Genomic DNA, 19411 nt, shown 5'->3' on the forward strand with positions numbered 1-19411 from the left:
AGACAGTTACACACAGTTGTACTGATTTTTTTATTTATTTTAGTTTTAATTTTAATGTTAGGTTTAATTTTAATTTGAGGTTTAATTTAAATAATGGAAGTCCTTTCATATAGTCTCTGTATAGAATACAGCAAAGCGCTGCCAGAGTCCTCAGTGCCGTTCTGGCAGGGCTGTGCTCGCTGCTGCTGCTCTGTTTCCCTTCTCAGCCCCCAGTTCTTCCAGTTTTCAAGATCCCTGCTCCCGGTCTGCCTCCAGCAGTGCCGTCAGCCTCAGTTCCTGCCTGCTGCTCCCACAAGCTTCTCCACATTTTCTGTGGAAACTGGGATGTACCAAGTCACCCCTTTGGGACGCGACCCGTCCTCAATGACCCTTCTGTTCTGTTGGCTTGGGGCAAATAATCGAGGCCAGTGGATGGTACCTGATGAAATTATAGATAAACCCCCACAAAAATACAGTGTAGCATCAAGAAAGTCAGTTATATCCTCAAAAGCTTTGTATTTGTATGTCTTTATATATCTTTGTATGTATTTATATGTATTTATAGTATCACTGTCTTACTCCTTGTGTTTTTTCTGACTTGCAATTGCCCGATAATGGTATTTAGCTTGCTTAACTTTCCTTTCGCTGCTGTGCCTGTCGCTTCCTGCTGTCTGGCCTGAGCCCTTCGGAATCACACCGCCTGCAGGATCCTCTTTGCTTCCAGAATCTGTGGGATAAAGCCAACTTCTCCACATGCTTGCTCCGTTCAAACCGAGGTGCTTTTGCTGTGCACGGCTGATGCCACGGTAGTTTTCAACACCCCGTGAACTGGACTGGACTATGGTCCTTTGAACTCTGTGTTTTCAGAGAGCACAAACCTTGAGATGCATCCATAATACAAATCCAAATAAAAAGCATCCAAATGAGATGCATACAAAATAAAAATATCAGATTTATGGCAATCCTTTCTTCTCTTGGTTTCCTTAGGAAAGCTAGTATTTTTTTCCTTCTCCTTCTCCTGGGCTGAAAAGTAATATATTTGCCACAATAAGCTCACAATAACGAAGTAAAAGCGTGCAATACTTATTTGTAAACTTCCAGTTCTTCATTGAAGATGAGAACTGGAGTGAGCATACAGCAGAAAGAGGCATAACAGGTTACTGGATCAAGTACTTCGATTTCTCTTTCTTCCTGGGATCCTGAAAACACACCACCTGGGAGAGCATCCTTCTCTTCCTGGATTTACAGGAGGTTTGAAATAATCATTCTTTCCTTTGACCAGACAGAATCACTCCAAAGGTCAAGATGAACATCCTGAAGTTGGTAAATCCTATTCTGTAGCATCCTGACATTACGGAATTGGGGTAATTTAGGACTCACATACACCTGACGACCCATTACAAAAACTTTTTCACTTGAGAGGTGCAACCAGAGAGAACTTTTGTCTGCAGGGTGCATCTTCGGATTAAGCTAATTTCTGCTACTCCCTAGAAGCAATTTAAAACTGTGTTAACTTCAAAGGCGATAGAATTTAATCCAGTTTTGAACTATGGGACTTTTAATGACTCTTCAATCAATGGTCCAGATTCTTCTTTATACAAGAAGAGAAGTACACATCCTAGAACCTGTTAAAGCTCCTCTCCTTACACATCTGGAAGAAAAAATAATTTCCTAGGGAGAATATATTCCTACTGAGAATTATTTAGTAATCTGATTCCCAGACATCTGAGCACGTCGGTGTATTTTTGCCTTATGGAAATGAATAGCTTTCAGCTACAGTGAGACATCACAGATTAAAGTTGAGTAAAAGCATATTAAACTGTTTTCATAAACTCCTAGCAATTTGTTACAAAACAGACATTCCAGGAAGTATTTTGGGAACACCTTCAACCAATGCCAGAAAGGAGCACATCTCAGTGCATGACATAAAAAAAAGAAAAAGAGAAAGTTTCTTATTTGTTCTTTTCCATCTAAAAGTGGTTAAGATAATGTAAGATAATCTAAAAGTGGTTAAGATGATGTAAAATTAATGGGGACCCCCCCTTTTTTTAGCACAGTGGATTCTTTTGCCTGATGGCAATTTTTTCCATGCAATTTGGTTTTAGGAATTAAGCAATCTTCATCATTTAAAGTGGTTTCTTCAATAACGCTTTCCAAGTTTTAATCAGCTTTAAGCCTAATAGAAAAACCACCAGCTTTTTTCCTTTCCCCCAACAGGTTACTGCAAACGACAGCATAAAAGACAGAAACCAAGCCCTGGGTTTTTGGGTGTCATGATATGAAAAAGTAACACCCACCCAATATTTTAGGATTCCAATTCTTCTCCTTCACCGTTTTTCCCCTTTCAGAAAAGGGAAGCGAAATACCTGAGCTGAGTAAAAGAAAAGCAAAACCGCACCACGTCTTACATCACAATAAGTGTATTTTTTTATTCGTGAGGATGGGGAGTTGACGCTCACCCAAGCAAGGCAAGCGGTGCATGCCCAGCAGCAGGAGCCTGGTCCAGCCAGGAGACCAGATCATCGGGCGAGCTCGGGGCGATACCAGTCCAAGCCAGTAAGGAGTCTGCAGGTCATTCCTGATGGCACCTTCGCACACAGTAACTACCAATAGCCAGATAAGACCAAGATCAAAAGAAAAAGTGGCCAGATTGGAAAAATGTCTGGCAATTCAAAGATCTATTCAGATAAGCAAAGGATTCCTATTTTAGAGGCATTAAACTGATTACTCAGATTTGCTGTGTTTATAGTTCTGAAATTTCCTTGTTAATCATATCCTGCAAAGCCTCTGGGAATTAACGAATTACAGAGCAGTCCAGTGAAATAATCACCCAAAAGACAACTTTGCCATGTGCCTCACCGCTATCTCATACAAAATCGGCTAACTAATCAAAATAAGCATTGCTAAGAAAATTCACTGTCGGTCTGTGAAATAACAGTCTTGCTGCAGCAAAGCTTGCTTTCTAAAGAGCCCTGTCCCCGTGCCACTGTGGAGACAACATTCACTTCCCAGACCCACACAACAGCTTCCAGGTTTTGCTTTCCCATGGGATATCCTGCAGGAACCGGCTGTCTAATCAAGGCTGAAATCTGCATTTGAACAGCAAATGACACCTATGACCGATAACACTGTGAGCATTGTTCTGATTTCGTTCAGTGCATTAATTTTAATTTTCTTAGACTTATGTCAGTCTTATAGCATGCCCTGTAGCTGAATAAAGTAATTAACTGATTGAAACTAATCAGTCATCCTCATGGCTGCCAGCTGCCCAAAGTTGCAAAACCATGCTACCGTCTATTGTTACTGAATTTTGAAAAAATGAACACAGGATTCAGGGGACTGTTGCTAGCTTCAGCCAGAATTCAGAAAGAAGGCTAATTGATGATAACAGATGAGATGCATTTTGGAATTATTAATTGGAAAAGGAGGGTTGCTGACTTGCTGGAAAGAATTTGCAGACCTCAGCACCTTTCTGCACCTCTTGCAGATTGCTCTCATCTGGCCCGCTGCCCAAAGCCAGGCTGGAGGCTTTTCAGTAAGAACGTGGAACGTTTTACTAAAATGAGAGAAAAAAAAAAAAGTATAATTACAGAGCCAGGCTGAAAATGTTGTTACAATGCTTAATACTAGTTGTCTTAGTTTGCATTACTTGTGTGAATTTATTTATGGCGTATGTGTGGGACACTAATTAACCAGCCAGATCAGTTCGGCAAGAGTTTCTATTGTGTCCATAGCAAGCACGACCGCTGTCTGTATCTTCTTTTTCTTGCAAAGTAGGAGAAACCCCGAGCTCTGTGTGCTCGGTCCAACCCCGCTGTTTTGCAGGAGATGAATCTCGGAGATCTGGGTACCGTGTCGCTTATTTTGCTGCTTTTCAGGGCCAATTTAAGGCTTGAATCACTGCATAAACATGAGTAGCTATACCTCACGGCATACTACGTTTTATTGAGCCTATCCACCGATCAGACAACGGGAGCTGTTCGCTGCAGTGCTGCGAGGGCCATAGCGTGCCACGGCCCGTGGGTGCTCGCTTCGGTGAAACTCCGCTGAGTCAGAAGGCTCTGGGCAGTCCAGAAGGATCCAACCTGGAAGGTGCCACAATATCCCAGTCACGCTTCCTTTGGAAAGACGGCATCACCCATAAACTCAGTTTGGATGTTGTGTGCTGAGATCTACGGTTGATTCTGCAGCTAAGCAGTTCCTGTAAAATCTGAAATGGCTTGGTCTAGCAGTTCTTGATTTATGCCTCTCTAAAAATATCACCAAGCCCATCCTTGAGTGACAGGCTAAGGCAGAAGCAGTTCTGTGGGAGCTGATTTAATAACCACCCGCTACTAAATTTCCCGCTTCTCTCACTTAATGAACTCTTGGCACCAGCTGCTGCTGGGCACAGGCTAATGGAGAAGATCTATTAATAACTAAGGCAACTAAGAAAGAAACTTTTGCTTTGAGCTGTGCTCCAATGTCTCTACGCCAAGATATTGGGTGTGAAAGTGCGTGCAGCCCTGCCGGTCCCCATCCTCCCCCCCAAACTATCCACTTTTTGGATCTGGGCGCTCTCAGTTGGCGAATTTTTGTTTCTAAATCAGAGCAGACAGTATGTGCTTGCTAGGAAGGAATTAAGGCTCCCAGCCCTGCCCCGAGGCAGCACGATCCGGCCGGGAATCAGTTTTAGCCAAGCATCATGAAACGGGCTGTATTTATGAAAAAAGAGTCGGGATCAGTCATTCTTACCTGCTGAAGGTATTTTTCTTTTACTTTAGTTTTCTCCATCTTCCAAGACTGTCTATTTCTCACTTCCCCCCGCTCCCCCCCCCCCCCCCTTTCCAAACCAGACGGATGAAAGGCAAATGAGCAAGAGATCCTGAGCTCATTGCCATGGCTAATTATTCATCCCTGAGAAGTAATTCCCCGCAGGAACCTGGGCATGGAAGGTCTGCGAGCTGGGGGCACGCAGCGCTCCATACTTCTGGAAAGCTGTGGGCAGTTCTTTGGAAAGCAGCATCCCATTGAGGGTGGCTGGGCAGGTGCGTGGTGGTGATGCAGGGAGGGGGGGGGGTCTGGGGGGGGGTGTCTGAGGAGGGTGCAGGGCTCAGGCAAAGGATGTGGGGACCCTGCAAGAGCCCAGGGCCTTGGGGAGGTTTGTGAGGGGACCCCAGGAGAGGTGAGAGGCTCCAGAGAGGGGTCCCAGGAGGAACATGTGGCCCCAAGGAAGGTGCAGGACCCTGCAGGGAGGTGTGCGGCCCCAGGGGCCGTGTAGGGCTGCAGGCAGGGTCCCCTCATGGGGCAGGGTCTCCTCGTGGGGCCGGGTCCCCTCATGGTGAAAGGTCTCCTCGTGGGGCAGGGTCCCCTAACAGGGCAGGGTCCCCTCATGGGGCAGGATCCCTTAATGGGCAGGGTCCTCTCATGGGGCCAGGTCCCCTCATGGGGCCGGGACCCCTCATAGGGCAGGGTCCCCTTGGGGGGAAGGGTTCCCTCGTGGGATAGGGTCCACTCACGGGGCAGGGTCCCCTGATGTGTCAAGGACCCTTAACGGGCAGGGTCCCCTCGTGGGGAAGGGTCCCCTCATGTCACAGGGTGGCAGAGCCTGGTCAGGACACGCGTGGTGGCAGGAGCACGGCTGAGGTCCGGAAGGTGCAGGTGAAGCCCACATCGGCTGGGCTTGAGCCAGCCATGACAAGGGGCCCATCGGTCACCATCGGCGCTGTCCTGGCGCTGTCCCCACGGTGCCACACGGGGTTGCATCCTGGTGTCCCCTCTCGGTGAGACGGGCCTGCCCAGCTCAGCCTGCTCCTGCCCCATGTCCCCGAGGAAGCGGGAGGACGGTGCTGGCGCTGCCTGTGCCGCGGCCGTCAGAATTCCCGTGCGCATGATTTCCATTGAGGCACCTTCCAAACCTTTTTACCTGGCTGTGTGGCTAGTGATTGCTACCTTTGGCAATCAGCTAACTACACTGCCTAGTAACTAGGCTGATGTAAGAGGCAGTACCCTTCCAACTCCTCCTTTGATGAAGACTGGGGTTTTGTTAAAAAAAACACAACAAAAACCCTCTTAGAGCAGGTTCTAACACTCTCAAGTATTTTCTCCATTATTAAAATTCTTGAATGGTAAGCAAAGTGGTCAGACTGAAAACATTTATAGCATAGAATGAGTTTAATATTTAATCATTGCTGAACCCCCCCTTCACTGACTAGCTCGTTAAATAAGACAAAAAAGCTAAATGAGAATTATTTTCCCAATACCTGACAGATAAACAGAAGGGTACAACCTAAAAAATTCTTAGTCCAACCTTGGTGCATAAACACTTCAGTACACAATATGTCATCAGCGCCTAAACAATTTAAACACAATAAACAGCGTGCTTGCTCTAGGGCATGTTCCTAAGTTCCTAAGCTAAAGTTCCTAACAATTTTAGCACCAACTTCAAGAAATCTAAGGTTTCACTTGATATTGCTATTTATCACTTGATATTGACACACCGCACGCTTCTGTTGGACAGTTAAAATGCTGGAAATGAAGCTGTAAATGAACAAACATCATTAATAATTTGACACTAGAGGTAAGGAGGTTTTGCTGTGCTGTTTTCTGTGCTGAGGTTGGAGCGCGGCACCCTGTGCCTTGTTTTGATGGCAGTGAAGTTAGTGATTGCGGAGTGGTGGGTACAATCAGCTAACTACACTGCCTACAAACCAAGCACTGCTCCGGCGATGGGGTCATGACATCCAAACCTAGAAAAAAAGAAGCACTTCCAATAGCTGCATTAACATACTCCATCTCCTCAAACGCTCTTCTAACAACAAATGGTTGACAATAATGGAAAACGCTGCTCGTATCACCCTTAGTGCTATTCTACTGAATCCAAAGTCTTTATATCACAAATTAATTGCTCTTAATAATTGAAAACTGTGGTGGATGCATCACAAAGATCATTTTGGGAGTGCAAAGACAAAGCGATGAAAGAGTAAAATTTAAATTATTATAACACACCACGATGGAATTGGGGAATGAGAAAAGTCTCTGCAGGCAGTGCTTGCTGCACGCGTGTGGACTAAGTGGTAGCTGTGTTCAGAGCCAAAGTACAAATACAGCTGCAAATATGAGCCAAGACAAAATGTTCAGCAGGAATAATGTTCTGCTTGGTTTACAGCATGTCGGCTGTTAGTGCTGATGTCACAGTGATCCTAATTATCCTTGTTCTCTAGTTGGAGCAGTTGAGTTAATGTCCTGCAGCACCGGCTTTGTGCATTTCCATTTACAGGTTTTCAGAAAAAAATGCATGTAACTACAGCCATGGTAGGAAGGGTAGAATGTCACTAGTTCCCTGAGCTTCAGAAAGCCTTTTTTCCTGGAAAAAGACAGGAGCACAGATCACGCTGTTCATTGCGTATCAGGCTGCTCAAACCTTTCACACTGATCTGTGGTAGCTAAAGAAGTTACCAAATCCGTTCTGCAGAACAAAACTGTGTGTAAGTGGTTGTAATAACTTATGCCTTGTGTCTAATACACGGGTATGCAATTAGTAACGTGATAAAACTGTTTGATACAGGTTTATCAGGCTATTCCTTAATCAGGAATGAGGCAGTCTGTGAAGTTACAAGGAAAAGTTTGTCTGCAAATCAAACGATTTTGCTAGCTTTCACCCATAAATGCCTTATTGTGCAAATGCAGAAAAAGAGCTCAGGACTTACCCTTAGGAAGCTTACCTTGTCATAAACCCAATAAGGGCTGCATTTATGATGAAGTGCTTATAAAAAAGGTTCAATGGAAAGGGAAGATAGCTCCTTCACTCTTCTTTCCCTGCCCTTTTCCCCGGCGAGCTCAGCAACCCACGCGCCGAGCACCCGGCAGTGGCAGGCACGTCCCCGGGGGCAGCTCCTTAGGTGGCCCCTGAGTGCCCAGCTCTTCCCTGGGTCCCTTGGGCTGGAGTGTCCCCAGTTTGGGCTGTGGGTCAGCCCCACGCCCATCACCTTTGTGTACACCCTGTCGTCATGGCCACTCAGCCGGGGCTTGTGCGCGGAGGAGCCGATGGCTCGTGCCGTAGAAAGCTCGGTTGGCAAAGAACGTTTCTACAGGCAAAGTCAATAGAGGGCACGCACGGGGTTTGTGCCCTGCTCCTGCGGGCGAGCGGCTGCAGGTTGTGCCACAGGCACCAAAGGTGACCCAGGCTTCAGTGTCACATGTGGCAGCCCAGGGATGGCACCTGGAGACCGGCGCTTCAGCCAGGTTGTGTTCACACCAGCGGTCCAGCTGCCACAGAAGGGGACCCCAGAAAAAAATAACAGCTTGGAACAATTAATATCTTGTGCTTCTGGCACTGGATGCAGTGGGAGGCACATGCTGCACATCACCCAACGACGACACATGCTGCACATCACCCAACGACGACACATGCTGCACATCACCCAACGACGACACATGCTGCACATCACCCAACGACGACACATGCTGCACATCACCCAACGACGACACATGCTGCACATCACCCAACGATGACACATGCTGCACATCACCTAACGACAACACATGCTGCACATCACCTAACGACAACACATGCTGCACATCACCCAACGACGACACATGCTGCACATCACCCAACGATGACACATGCTCTACATCACCCAAGGATGACCCCCACCACCTCTCTCCCTGTTTCTTGGGGCTTGGCCACTTCTGCACACCTGCTCCTGACCTGTGCAGCTCGCTGCAGTCCTCTTGCTCCGTCACATTTCGGGTCTTGTTTCTCTAAGCCCCTTTGCTCTTCCTCACGATCAGCACCAGCACAATCCCATCCTGCTGCCGCTCAGGGGTGGAGGGGCTGAAGGCAGGCTGCACGGCTCGGCAGGGTGCTGAGTGTCCCCACTTCAGGCTGTCCTTTGCTCTGTGCCACGCTGCCGACGGAGGCTGGGCAGGAGCAAAGACATTTTGTGCCCTGCACAGCCCCTTTTTATGTGGGAGGAGGAACTGCAGGAGAAAACCACGCTCCTCTCAGCTCTGTTAGCAATGGTGTCAAGATGTGATCCTCAGCTGGTGATGGGATCCACCAGCACTGTGGGAATAAGTCTTAAGTGCCACGAGGTTTGGGGCATCTAATTGACCTGAGATGCTTTGGAAGGGCTTGTCCTTTAGAAATTTCTGGGCATCCCACCCTCTCTGAGAACTGCACACCCCTGCGAGGCCCGTGTCAATCGTGGCCAGCCGGATGGCTCAAACCTCTTGTCGTTTCTGAAAATCGTGGCATGCAAATGGAGAGGAAGAAAGAAGTGACAAAAGTAATCAACACTTGATAACATGATTACATTAGCAAAAAAATTTACAATGCTACAGCAATAGCTCTTAGACTGCACAAAATACACCCAGGCAGCCTTGCAGTCTTTCCTTTGCTATTTAATTTTAGAACACGCTAGACCAGAACCAGTCTTTTTGTTTTAAGTTTAGTTTATTGCTCAAGTTGCTAAAGACTGATGTTCTTAAATTAAATTCTAGCAATATATGGTGCTCAGACACCTAAGAACCTCTTCAAAATAATTTAAGCTTTCCCCAATTCCTATATTGTAATATGAACCGAATTAAAAGCAATGAGACGTGATAATCATTGCCAGGCAGCCCCATGGACTGCAGAGTTTTTCCTCATCTGCGAAGGAAGGTGGCAGCTCATGGAATGAGGGTGGAAACTTCCTGAAGTCAACTGTTACAGACGGAGCTCGAGCCGGAGCATCTCTTCCATCCGTGGAACACACCTCCTTAAAGTCACATCTTTCCTCTGGCACCTGCCCTGTGTGACACCCTTTTGTCACACCGCCCGGGTTTGCTGCACAGACCTTGTTGCAAAGACCTTTTACACCAGGGAGTGTTTTCCTTGGGTGGAAGGCTCGTCCCCACCGGTGTAATTAGTACGGTCATACTGTCCCGTGTGCTTTGCATAATAAATATGGTGCTTGTGTTCAACACTTTAACCAGAAAATTTATCTGTAAGCACCTATCAGGTTTTTACAGAATACCCAGGGGGTGACTAAGTGATCAAGTAAAGGTGAAAACCTTAATTGGAACATGGTTAATTTCTGAAATGTCTGTTCTTAAGCCCTTTTGTCGGGGCTGAAAGGGAAAAATCTGTGAGCAATGAACATACTAAAATTGTAGTTTGTCGCTTTGACTGGACCAGTTTCTGACTTGTTTCAGTCAAAAATAATTCTTTGCACAGAGACTGTATGATCTAGATCAAGGTGGAAGTTTTTAACATGCAGATAGAAGGTTTCTTCTGCCCTCTGACGTGATGGCAGAGGCACTCGACTTGATGCTGGGTTCGTGCAGCACTACTACTGATCGTACACTGCTGTTAGGTGATACTTCTGTATGCGATCAGGACAGTGTACAGCCCGACAAAGCCAATGTAAAGTTTCTCTCTAAGAAGATTGCCACCTAGGATGTTTTCCCACCTGGCAATAACTCAGGCTTACTGTTTTTTTCTATCGATAGTTACGAACTACAGTGGCTTACCTGGGGAAATTGTCTGTTATCCATCCACAGAGATCAAACGACTTGCAGGAGGAAGATTGCCACTAGCAAGCTGCGCCTTGTTTTGTTCGTTCCATGTACTCAATCCTTTAAAGCCAGAAAACTGCAAAAAATTCTGCAGGGGTGACTCGTGCAGGAGCGTGCTTAGGGAAACAGTGTTTGCTCGTGGTTTGGCCTGCAGTTACTACAGAAACTGTGACCGGCTCCTTCCCTTTGCAGTTCATGCCCAGGCTTGCCTGGTGACCCAGGAGACCCATCATTTAATCTGGCTAAGAATGCTTGTGCTGAGTGAGGGTCCTGATCTGAATCCCACTGAAGTCTTTGGATGGATTTCCATCGACTTCAGCAAGCTCTGGATCAGCCCTACGGATGTCCGGGCACCATAGTGCAGGGGGGGGTTAGTGGTTTGGGGTTTTTTCTTCTGCTAATAGGACTAAAACCCATGAGCACCATTCAACAAAAGGCACAAATGTCTATTCCTTTCTCTCATGCATCACATCAGCCAGAAGACCTGGCTTTTCATTGTGGTTTTTGCAAAACCTGCTGGGATGCTGACAGTTTCTGTTTGGATGCAACTGGGAAGGAGTGGGAGCAACAATGGACTCTTCCTCAGTGGGTCTCACGTTGGGATGGGCTGTTCACATTCAGGGTCTGACGTTCTGTTTCTTAGCTGCTTACTACAAATAGAGTACTTACTCCAAACAGAGCACCCAAGGCTACCTTTTCCTCAAGTCAGTGACAATTGACAGCGTTATGAAGGATTTAGGTTCAACGAATCTACCTAATTACAAGAGCCAATTTTTCTTGTCACTGGAATGGGAAGCCCAAAACACTCTCTGCTCCTCTGGTTTCCGTGCCGTTAGCAGAAATACTAACTTCTGAACAGAAACTTCGGACTCCTGCACGATATTAAAAATACCACAGACCCTAATTTCTGTGCCAATGACAACCTCAGTAATCAGAGCCAGCTGGATGAATTGCCAAGAATTTTGCTTAAATTTTCCTGTGTTTGGTGTTATAAACCTGTGCAGTTTGGGCTGGGCTCTGCCTCCTAACATCCCAGCAATAGCACCTCCGTGCATGACCGATTGCACCGCTGCCATCGGGTTTCTCGGGTGAGCGGTTTGTTTGCTGCTGCCTTGCAGTTTATGTGTTAACTATGGGAACCGGTAACTCAACAGCGGGAGGTGGTGGCGGGATTCAGACCTTCCCTTTGATTGTCCTTTGTGGAATCCAGTCACTTCACTCTTTTGTCACACAATTTCCCAACTCACAGGGCCTGCCTAGACAAGTTGGAGAAAGTAGGAAGGCAGGAGCCAGGTCAAAGTCCCACTGACTGATGCGTCCCACTGCTTCAAACCAGCATTTATTGAGGAAAAGGCAATAACTGGGTAATTCCTGTTACATGGAAAATTATGATCAAATTCTGAACTCCAGGGCAGGGGAGGGACTCCCTATGAAGCCTGCTGCTGTTCTGCAGTGGCAGTGTTATTTTAACCTTGATAGTTCAGGAATAAAAGGGAAACAAGGTTTATAAGGAGTCATATCATTTGTTAGATTAATATGATATTGTGAAAAAATGACATGAAGACAGAAACCAGGCTAAGTAGCAAATCCTTAAGCTTTGGCAAGAAACATGGCATCACCCCTAGAGTCACCACGATCTCTGTGGCTGTGGCTGTGCCTGAAACCCTGAATGGACTGAACTGTTATTGAGAAGAACGTCAAAACCTATGGTTATGTGCATTATCTGTCATTTTTAGTGGCAAATCTGGCTCTCATTTGATATTTTCCTGGGCACTGATTTTGTCAGCAGGGTTGGAAAACCCCGGATCTGTGGTAGCTGCATTTTCTTAGAAGCGAAGGCACTAGAAAAGGGATCGGTGCATTGCTGTTGCCTCAGGCTTTGCAGGGATCCTAGCTTGCTCCTCTGCAAAACCTTGGGGTACCTGCTCATAACTCCCGCAGAAAATTCTTGGACATTTAAGATACTTCATGAAGCAAGTGTCATCTCTTGAGGAAATAATATGTGGAGACCTCAGGGGTGGCTAGATGAGACTTCTGGAAAGCTTTTCAGGAATGTATAGCTCTGGCAGAGCTATGAGCAAATCCTGCAGAGCTGGAATGTCGCAGGACACAGTCTCTCGGGGGCGCAGGTTGTTCCAGTGCTGTGCAGAGACTGACAATCCACCATAATGGATGAGACGAAGCAAGAACAAGCCTGTGAAGACTTACTTAGAGGAGAGCTGTATCTAGCTGCATCTGTTAGTCTAAGCCCCCCAATCAATGGACTCGCTCTTAAAATGAGCAGCAAAGCCCCAATTTTTATAATGCCCACTGCTTATGCAGTGCAGCTTCACTGGAGCAAAATCTATGCGATGGAGCAAAATCTATGTGATTAAACATTTCAAGTCACTTCAGAACTCTTTTTTTTTGTTGTTCCTTTGAGATGTCACCATGCAACAGATGTTTAAAAACAAGGAAAAATTGATGTGGTTGTAAACGTGGTCTTCAGTGTCTACAAGGGAATCCATTCAGATCAGAAAATGACCCATCAATTCCCTGACATTTTTAAAGCAAGTTTAATCTCTAGAATAAAATTCAGGCCTCGGGCATGAAAATCTATTTTGCCTGTTCAAGAATGCTCATCTGTTGCCCAGAGCTAATTTTGGTGTGCTGGATGCGGCCAGCACAGCGAGGACAGATCTGCACAGGCTGCACAGAAAGAGGTGAACCGATGCCGAAAAAATGTTGCATGGAAATTCTTCCCGGCATTGCACAGCCATTGTTTCCTGTTGTCCTACATCATTTTCCAAAACGCATGTAACAGGCTACGACGGTCCTCTTGGGCGAGCCGTGCAAGGGAGGGAATGACTCAGGGCTTGTGTATGGAACAAAATCCGCATGTGGCATTGCAAGCACCCAGCGCAGCGCACGGTAAGGACACTCTTGTGGCCAAAACGCTGGTGGGTGATGTTAAAGCTCAGCTCCTGGCAGTGCTGGTACTTTCTCTGGAGATTTATTATCTACCTCCAACTTTGATTTCGCTTTCGAGTGGTTATTGAAAGGTCCCCACTCGTTAAGGAAGTATTTTGATATGTGGGGAAAAAAAGAGAAGCCATCATATTATTTTATTTTATTTTATTTGTAATTTATTACTCGTTCCTTAAAAACAGAGTTTCTACTAAATGCTTTGATAAGGTTGTGGGGGGGGGTTGTTTTTGTTTTTTTATGGTGCAGAAAGAAACTGTAAAGAACAAGGAACTACATGACTGAAGCAGAAAAGAAATCCAGAAATAACCAGATATTCATGGTTTAAGGTACACTCCTGCAAAGATGCGTACTTCTGTAAATCTGTGCCTCTGTGCTTGATTTTTCTTATCCCTTGTACCACAATCCATGCACAAGACTGAAATGTGAGCACTGGAATTGCTCGGCTGCAACATCTACAGTCGCTACTGATCTGTACTGATACCGTGCACATTTATACAGATCACCAGGAAGATTAATGTTAAGATGAATACAGACTCATGTAATTTTCAAAATGAAGAATACCAGAAATGAGGGCTTCATAAGGAAAGGAACTGTGTTGTGTGAAGTCTGCTAGAAGCAATCAATTGCAATTTTAATAATTAATTAATAACCCTGGGACTATTTTTCTTATGGTGAGGATCTTGCTTAAGTATTTCACAGATATTAACAAGATAGACTGGTGGACACAACAGAATACAGTGCTGAATCCATCAAATATGCCCTAAAAGAAGGACCTGATACTGGAATAAACCCAAGTAGATTGGAAACAGCTTTGAAACCAGCACATTCGTTAGTGAAATGGTGCACACCTGAATATCGTTCCATCCCTGAGAGCTCCATCATCTCCCGCTCTATATAAACCCTAAGCAATGAGGGGGGGGTTGTGTGTTGGTGTTTTCCTCATGTAAGTGGTACAGGTTCTTGTTGGACCAGATCTGCTTCCTTGGTGGCTTTTTGGAGTTCTTTATAAAGCTTCTCAGGTGTTCCACAGCTCTGGTCTGGGAAGGTAATGTTTGTGGTCTTTAATGTTTGTGAGTTTTGTTGTATATAAAAGAGCTGTGTAACTGTAAGAATTGCTGGTTGCTGACTGTGCTCTATAAGGAGGAAAACCATCTTGTAAACTTTTAAATAGTCTTAATATTTAAATATTCTAAATAAACTTGCTTAGCATGAATGCTTTCTAGTGATGCTTTAAAGTGGTTTCACTCTCCCAAACTATATTTTCCAGTTGTTTAGCAATTGGGCTTATCTAGCTTCTATCTATCATATACAGGCTTTGCAGTATCTATCCTTGGAACTTGGTAGTACCTTCATGTTGTTAAATCTCTCTAGTGTAGTGTCTCATCTCTACTGATGACTATCCAACAGCTAAAGCACCTTCTGTGCTTCAATTTAAAATGAAAGATGAAATTGCTGCCACAGTCTTCTTCATCACAAGGCTGGTGAAAAAGGAAGACAAGCTGAGCAAGCATAAAATGGAGAAATTTGCAGCTAGGCTGACAACAGTACTGTTTGAGAAGTATAAGAATCACTGGTACTTGGACAACCCATCCAGAGGACAAGCTTTCAGGTAAGAGGAGGTTTAGTAGAAGGGGAGGGGGAATGGAGCCTTTGTAGGACATCCAGGGGTCAGTCAGGAACCTCTTGGTGCCTGGAGCCCTTGAGTTGGAAATAAGTGGCATGAAGTTGGAAGAGAACCACTTGGCTGTCCCGTAAGCTTGAGGAAGGAGTGTTATGAACTGGTAAAGATATGTCTGGTTTGCAAGTAACTTCGGAGTGTGTAGGTACAGCTGGAGAGCTGAGGTGGAGATCTACAGACAATGTGCAGAGAGTGCCCTGGGTGGCCCTCTGACTTCTTGAATGCAGAATTCAAGGGGCCTTAAACTGACTTGTGTAGTTGCTGTCACTGCTTTTAATTTTCTTTAAAACTACTAATGAAGTGAGTTGCTGAATTATGTGTTTTAAAACAAATAAAACCTTCTTTGGGTTTATAAACCAGCTAGCCAGGCTAACTTGCTGGTTGGGGCTATGAGTGACAACAACTTGCATCCACAGACTGAGTGGGTTGGGAGAAAATAGTCAGCTGAAGTGTATTTCTGTGCGAGTGGGGCTTGCAAAGTTGCAGTGAAATTTTAAATCCACCTGCACTTTGCTCTCACCTAGGTGTATAAGGATAAACAAACATCAGAGGAGAGATCCACTGCTGGAGCAGGCTTGTGTGGAGAGTAAAGTGGACTTCAATAAGCTCGGTTTGCCCAAAGAGATGACGCTGTGGGTTGATCCATTTGAGGTGTGTTGCAGGTAAGCTGGGGAGCTGTGGCTGACTTGATCAATTCCAAGCCTGTTACTAGAGTCTTAGCATGCGAGGATGTGCTCTGCTAGTGTCAGATGTCCACAGCGCCAGCACGGAGCTGCGCTACACAAATCCCATCACTTTCAGATACGGTGAGAGGAACCGGCCCTTCACCATTGCACACTTTGAAGGGGAGGAGAACCCAGAGCTTCCTCAGCAGATCAGCTATGCTGTGGACAGAGCAGCACTGGACTATCATTCTGGTATTTCTTCAGATGAGGAGGGCTTCAACAAAGAGCCGAAAGCGATCCCTACTGTTAGTAATCCCAACAGTATCTACCAGGTAAGGCTGCGGTCATGGTAGGTGGCTTTTGGGAGGAGCTAGCACCTGACCTCTGGGTTCCCCCATGGAGAATGTGGTGGACTTGGCGACTGGTGGTCAGGCTGGTCTCCCCTCTTTCTCAGCCACTCCTTAACATAGTCTCATTTCTTGCCATTTAGTTCAGTGACTACTACAAGGCGCCCCTACAGCCCTGGTCTCAGTATCTTCATAGGAAGACCTACATGACTGATGGCTCATACTATGCCCAGCACAGGGGTTACAAGGTCTACAGGCCAACAGCTGCTTTCACAGGACCGTGTGTTGATAGGTACCACTGGATCAACACCAAGCGGTAGACCTGTGGCTGCACCTGTTACAGGCTGTTGAAACACTGAGCGATGGGATGGGATGAAAGCTGGCACTACAAAGTTTCATGAAACCAGAAGGCACTGTCTAATCCCTACATCTTACTCTGTGCATCTGAAACTTTGGGGTTTTAGTCTATGACCTTTTAAATGTTTTATTAATCTTGAGATAAGACTGAAAATTAATGTGAGGCTCTACTTGTAAGTTAAAAAGGAAATGCATCTATCAATAAATTTACTCATGTTTTTTTATAAAAGCTGTCTGATCTGCTATCAGTGCCCTGAAGGGAGTTAAAGCTTTTTGGTGAAAACACAAGCAAGACCAGGAAGATAAAAACATCCTCCAAGTTGCTCTGAAGGATAGTCTGCTTCCTTCTGGCAAAGGTAGCGTGGGCAGCTGTGTTGTGAGCAAAACATCTGCACATCATGAGCAAATCAACTCTGTGCTCCCCCTTGAGTGAAGCTGTGAAAGACTGCCCTGTGGCTCCAGCTAGGCTTTTGTCTCCAGACTGTAGCTTATCTTTTGGAAGACAAGCTCATGGGCAGCAGAGGGGTGAATATGTGGTGCTGTAGCTTTCCACAGCTGTAAGCTGAAGCAGCACCTCATAGACAAATGGAGCAGTTCTCTCCAAGGATGCCTAGCCTGTCGGTTTGCAATACTGGAGCCCCTAGGAAAATTTTCTCATAGTTTGACTTAATTTCACCAGAGCTATCTTCCAGGTAGTCCAGAACTCCATGCAGATGGAGACTCCCCTTCAGTGGAGAAAGACTCACTGGAATATTACTGGGCTTCAAACCTATGCTGTGTGTTGTGTTTCCAGTGCTGGGTAAAATTTCAAACAATCGGAATGAGCAGGATTTTGCTCTGACTTGCAGCATGTCTTCCTGCTCACTGCTCATCACCTACTCCATCATTGCCTGCTGATTAAACTGTGGGGCGTGAGGGTTACAGAAGTGATGTCAACAGCTTCTGTCTTGCTGGTTAAATTGCTAAACAAATTATTCTGTCAAAACTTAATAGATCATGAAATACCTGTGGTTGTTGCTTACTGCAGCTGCTTCTGCTTGCTGCAGTTGGACCATTATTGTCTAATAAGCTGGGGGGGGGGAGGGGGGGAAACCCCTGCCCTGAAGGGGAAGCCTTGTTTGTTCTGTAGAAGCAAACAAGTAGCAGCCAGCTCCAGACCAGAGGGCTGACTGCATAAGTGAATTCAAAGAGAATAAAAACCATGCTATAGACTTTAGCTTTTCACATTGACTATGAGATTTTTAGCTAATGTTTGTCATGTTAAGTAATAGGTTCTCAAACTGCATCTGAGCTTACTTTCAAATCTGATTTGCATGGGCATAATCAGGAGGAGGCAGAGGGCTGTAATCGACTGTTCTCACACTTATGCCTCAGTCCTGCTTCACCACGGCTTTGTCCACATTTCTTCAGTACAAACTCACGTTGGTCACATGTACTTTTGCACAAGATTTTTGCAGTAAAGTTTGTATTAATACAGAGTTGGTAGATCACTCATGCAAAAAGTAAAAAAAATCTTGTACTTCTGATAACTAGAGATAAGTTCAGTTTTAGAAGACTTTGTTTTAAAGCCTGCTTTTATGTATGAAAATTGCAATACGTGGGGTGTTGATTAAACTTGAGTAAATAAGATGTGAGGAGAGGCTTCTTCATTAATGTAAGTCAGAAGCAGTGTTTCAAATTGTCTCTTGCGGCCTTGATGGTAGAACTTGCACTGTAGCAGCTTAATCACTTTATTGTAATCAGTGGTGGGTTTTTTCTTAGTGAGATAAACATCTCTGTGTATGGGGTGAAGGTGTGAACAAGTGATTCAGCAGTTCTGAGAGAATTGAATAGATACATGATTTGTAGAGTTATAATAATCCAAGTGGTTTTCAGTGTTGATTATTTGATGTATAATGAGGTAACAGCATTAGTGTTGAGGGTATTGACTGATGAACTATCTTGGAAACTTGTGCTGTGCATTCCTGAATTCTTGTACAGGTGGGGAAGGAAAGGATCCTGGCTGCCTCTGCTCCTTCCCTGCTTGCTTTGTACCTAAACCGGAGGCTGTGGTGGGCAGAGAAGAGGTGCGGTTTCATTGATCAGTGAATACTGGACATTTCATGTATCTCAGGGTTTGGCTCTTGGGTGTGGGAGGGAGGAAAGCACGTCTCTAAGCTGAAGAGCAGGGCTGGCCTTTGGTGGTGCAGGAACTTTGGTGGTGCTCCCAGGCAGGTGGTACCACAGGGCACCTGAAATATGGTGACATCACAGCAAGTGGGCTGGGCTGGGCAAGTTTCTTGCAGTGGTGGAGATGGTATCTCTGGCTCTTGCTGTGTGATTGTGTAGATACAGTTACTGGGGTTGATGGTATCTATAGCTTTCACTGCCTCAAAGTCAGGAGAAAAGTGTAACTATTGGCTGCTGTCTGCAGAGGCTTCAGAACAGTGGAGAAGCGATAGGTTAGCTTAAAAATATTTTTTTTAATGCTAAACAGAGTTATGAGTGATTCTATGTATTGCTTCTGTTCCTGAAAACTCGGAGTCTGAGCTTTTGCAATGAGGTTTGTCTTCTCACCACTTAATGTAGCCAGAAATGCCAGTCACTCAGGCTAAAGTCTTGTCACTTAGATTACTATGTTGCTTTCACTTCTGATTTAATGAGCCTTTAGTATGAAGGGGAAAAATACACTGCAGTTAAAAATACAAGACTTACTTTGGTTTAAAGCCTGAAGACAAATGCAGAGGGCCAAGTTAGAACCACACCACCAAGTCTTCTTTTGGCTACCATTACAACTTTCTGCCTAGGGCTATTTTCTCTTCTAATGCGTTTATTTGTTTTACCAAACAGTCTTTCTCCAAACTAGTTATTTCAAGGTAGTAAAAACCCAAGTCTTCATT

General features: G+C 45.3%; 1 protein-coding gene across 1 annotated transcript; it reads left to right on the forward strand.

Moving 5' to 3' along the window:
* Nucleotides 1-13704: 13704 nt before the first annotated feature.
* On the forward strand, nt 13705-16682 carry BTG4 (BTG anti-proliferation factor 4). The gene is made up of 4 exons (XM_056322781.1): nt 13705-15094; nt 15688-15825; nt 15965-16160; nt 16319-16682. The coding sequence occupies exons 1-4, from the start codon at nt 14922-14924 to the stop codon at nt 16493-16495; spliced, it is 684 nt and encodes a 227-aa protein (XP_056178756.1). The 5' UTR covers nt 13705-14921; the 3' UTR covers nt 16496-16682.
* The last annotated feature ends 2729 nt before the right edge of the window (nt 16683-19411 follow it).

The sequence above is a fragment of the Falco biarmicus genome, chromosome 20, assembly GCF_023638135.1.
Source record: "Falco biarmicus isolate bFalBia1 chromosome 20, bFalBia1.pri, whole genome shotgun sequence".
Lineage (NCBI taxonomy): Eukaryota > Metazoa > Chordata > Aves > Falconiformes > Falconidae > Falco > Falco biarmicus.

Excerpts from the sequence above, each read along its gene's own strand:
- BTG4 (XM_056322781.1), top strand. The coding sequence starts at position 14,922 with ATGAAAGATGAAATTGCTGCCACAGTCTTCTTCATCACAAGGCTGGTG. Across the intron at positions 15,826-15,964 it reads CCATTTGAGGTGTGTTGCAG|ATACGGTGAGAGGAACCGGC; the intron begins GTAAGCTGGGGA and ends CATCACTTTCAG. Across the intron at positions 16,161-16,318 it reads ATCCCAACAGTATCTACCAG|TTCAGTGACTACTACAAGGC; the intron begins GTAAGGCTGCGG and ends CTTGCCATTTAG.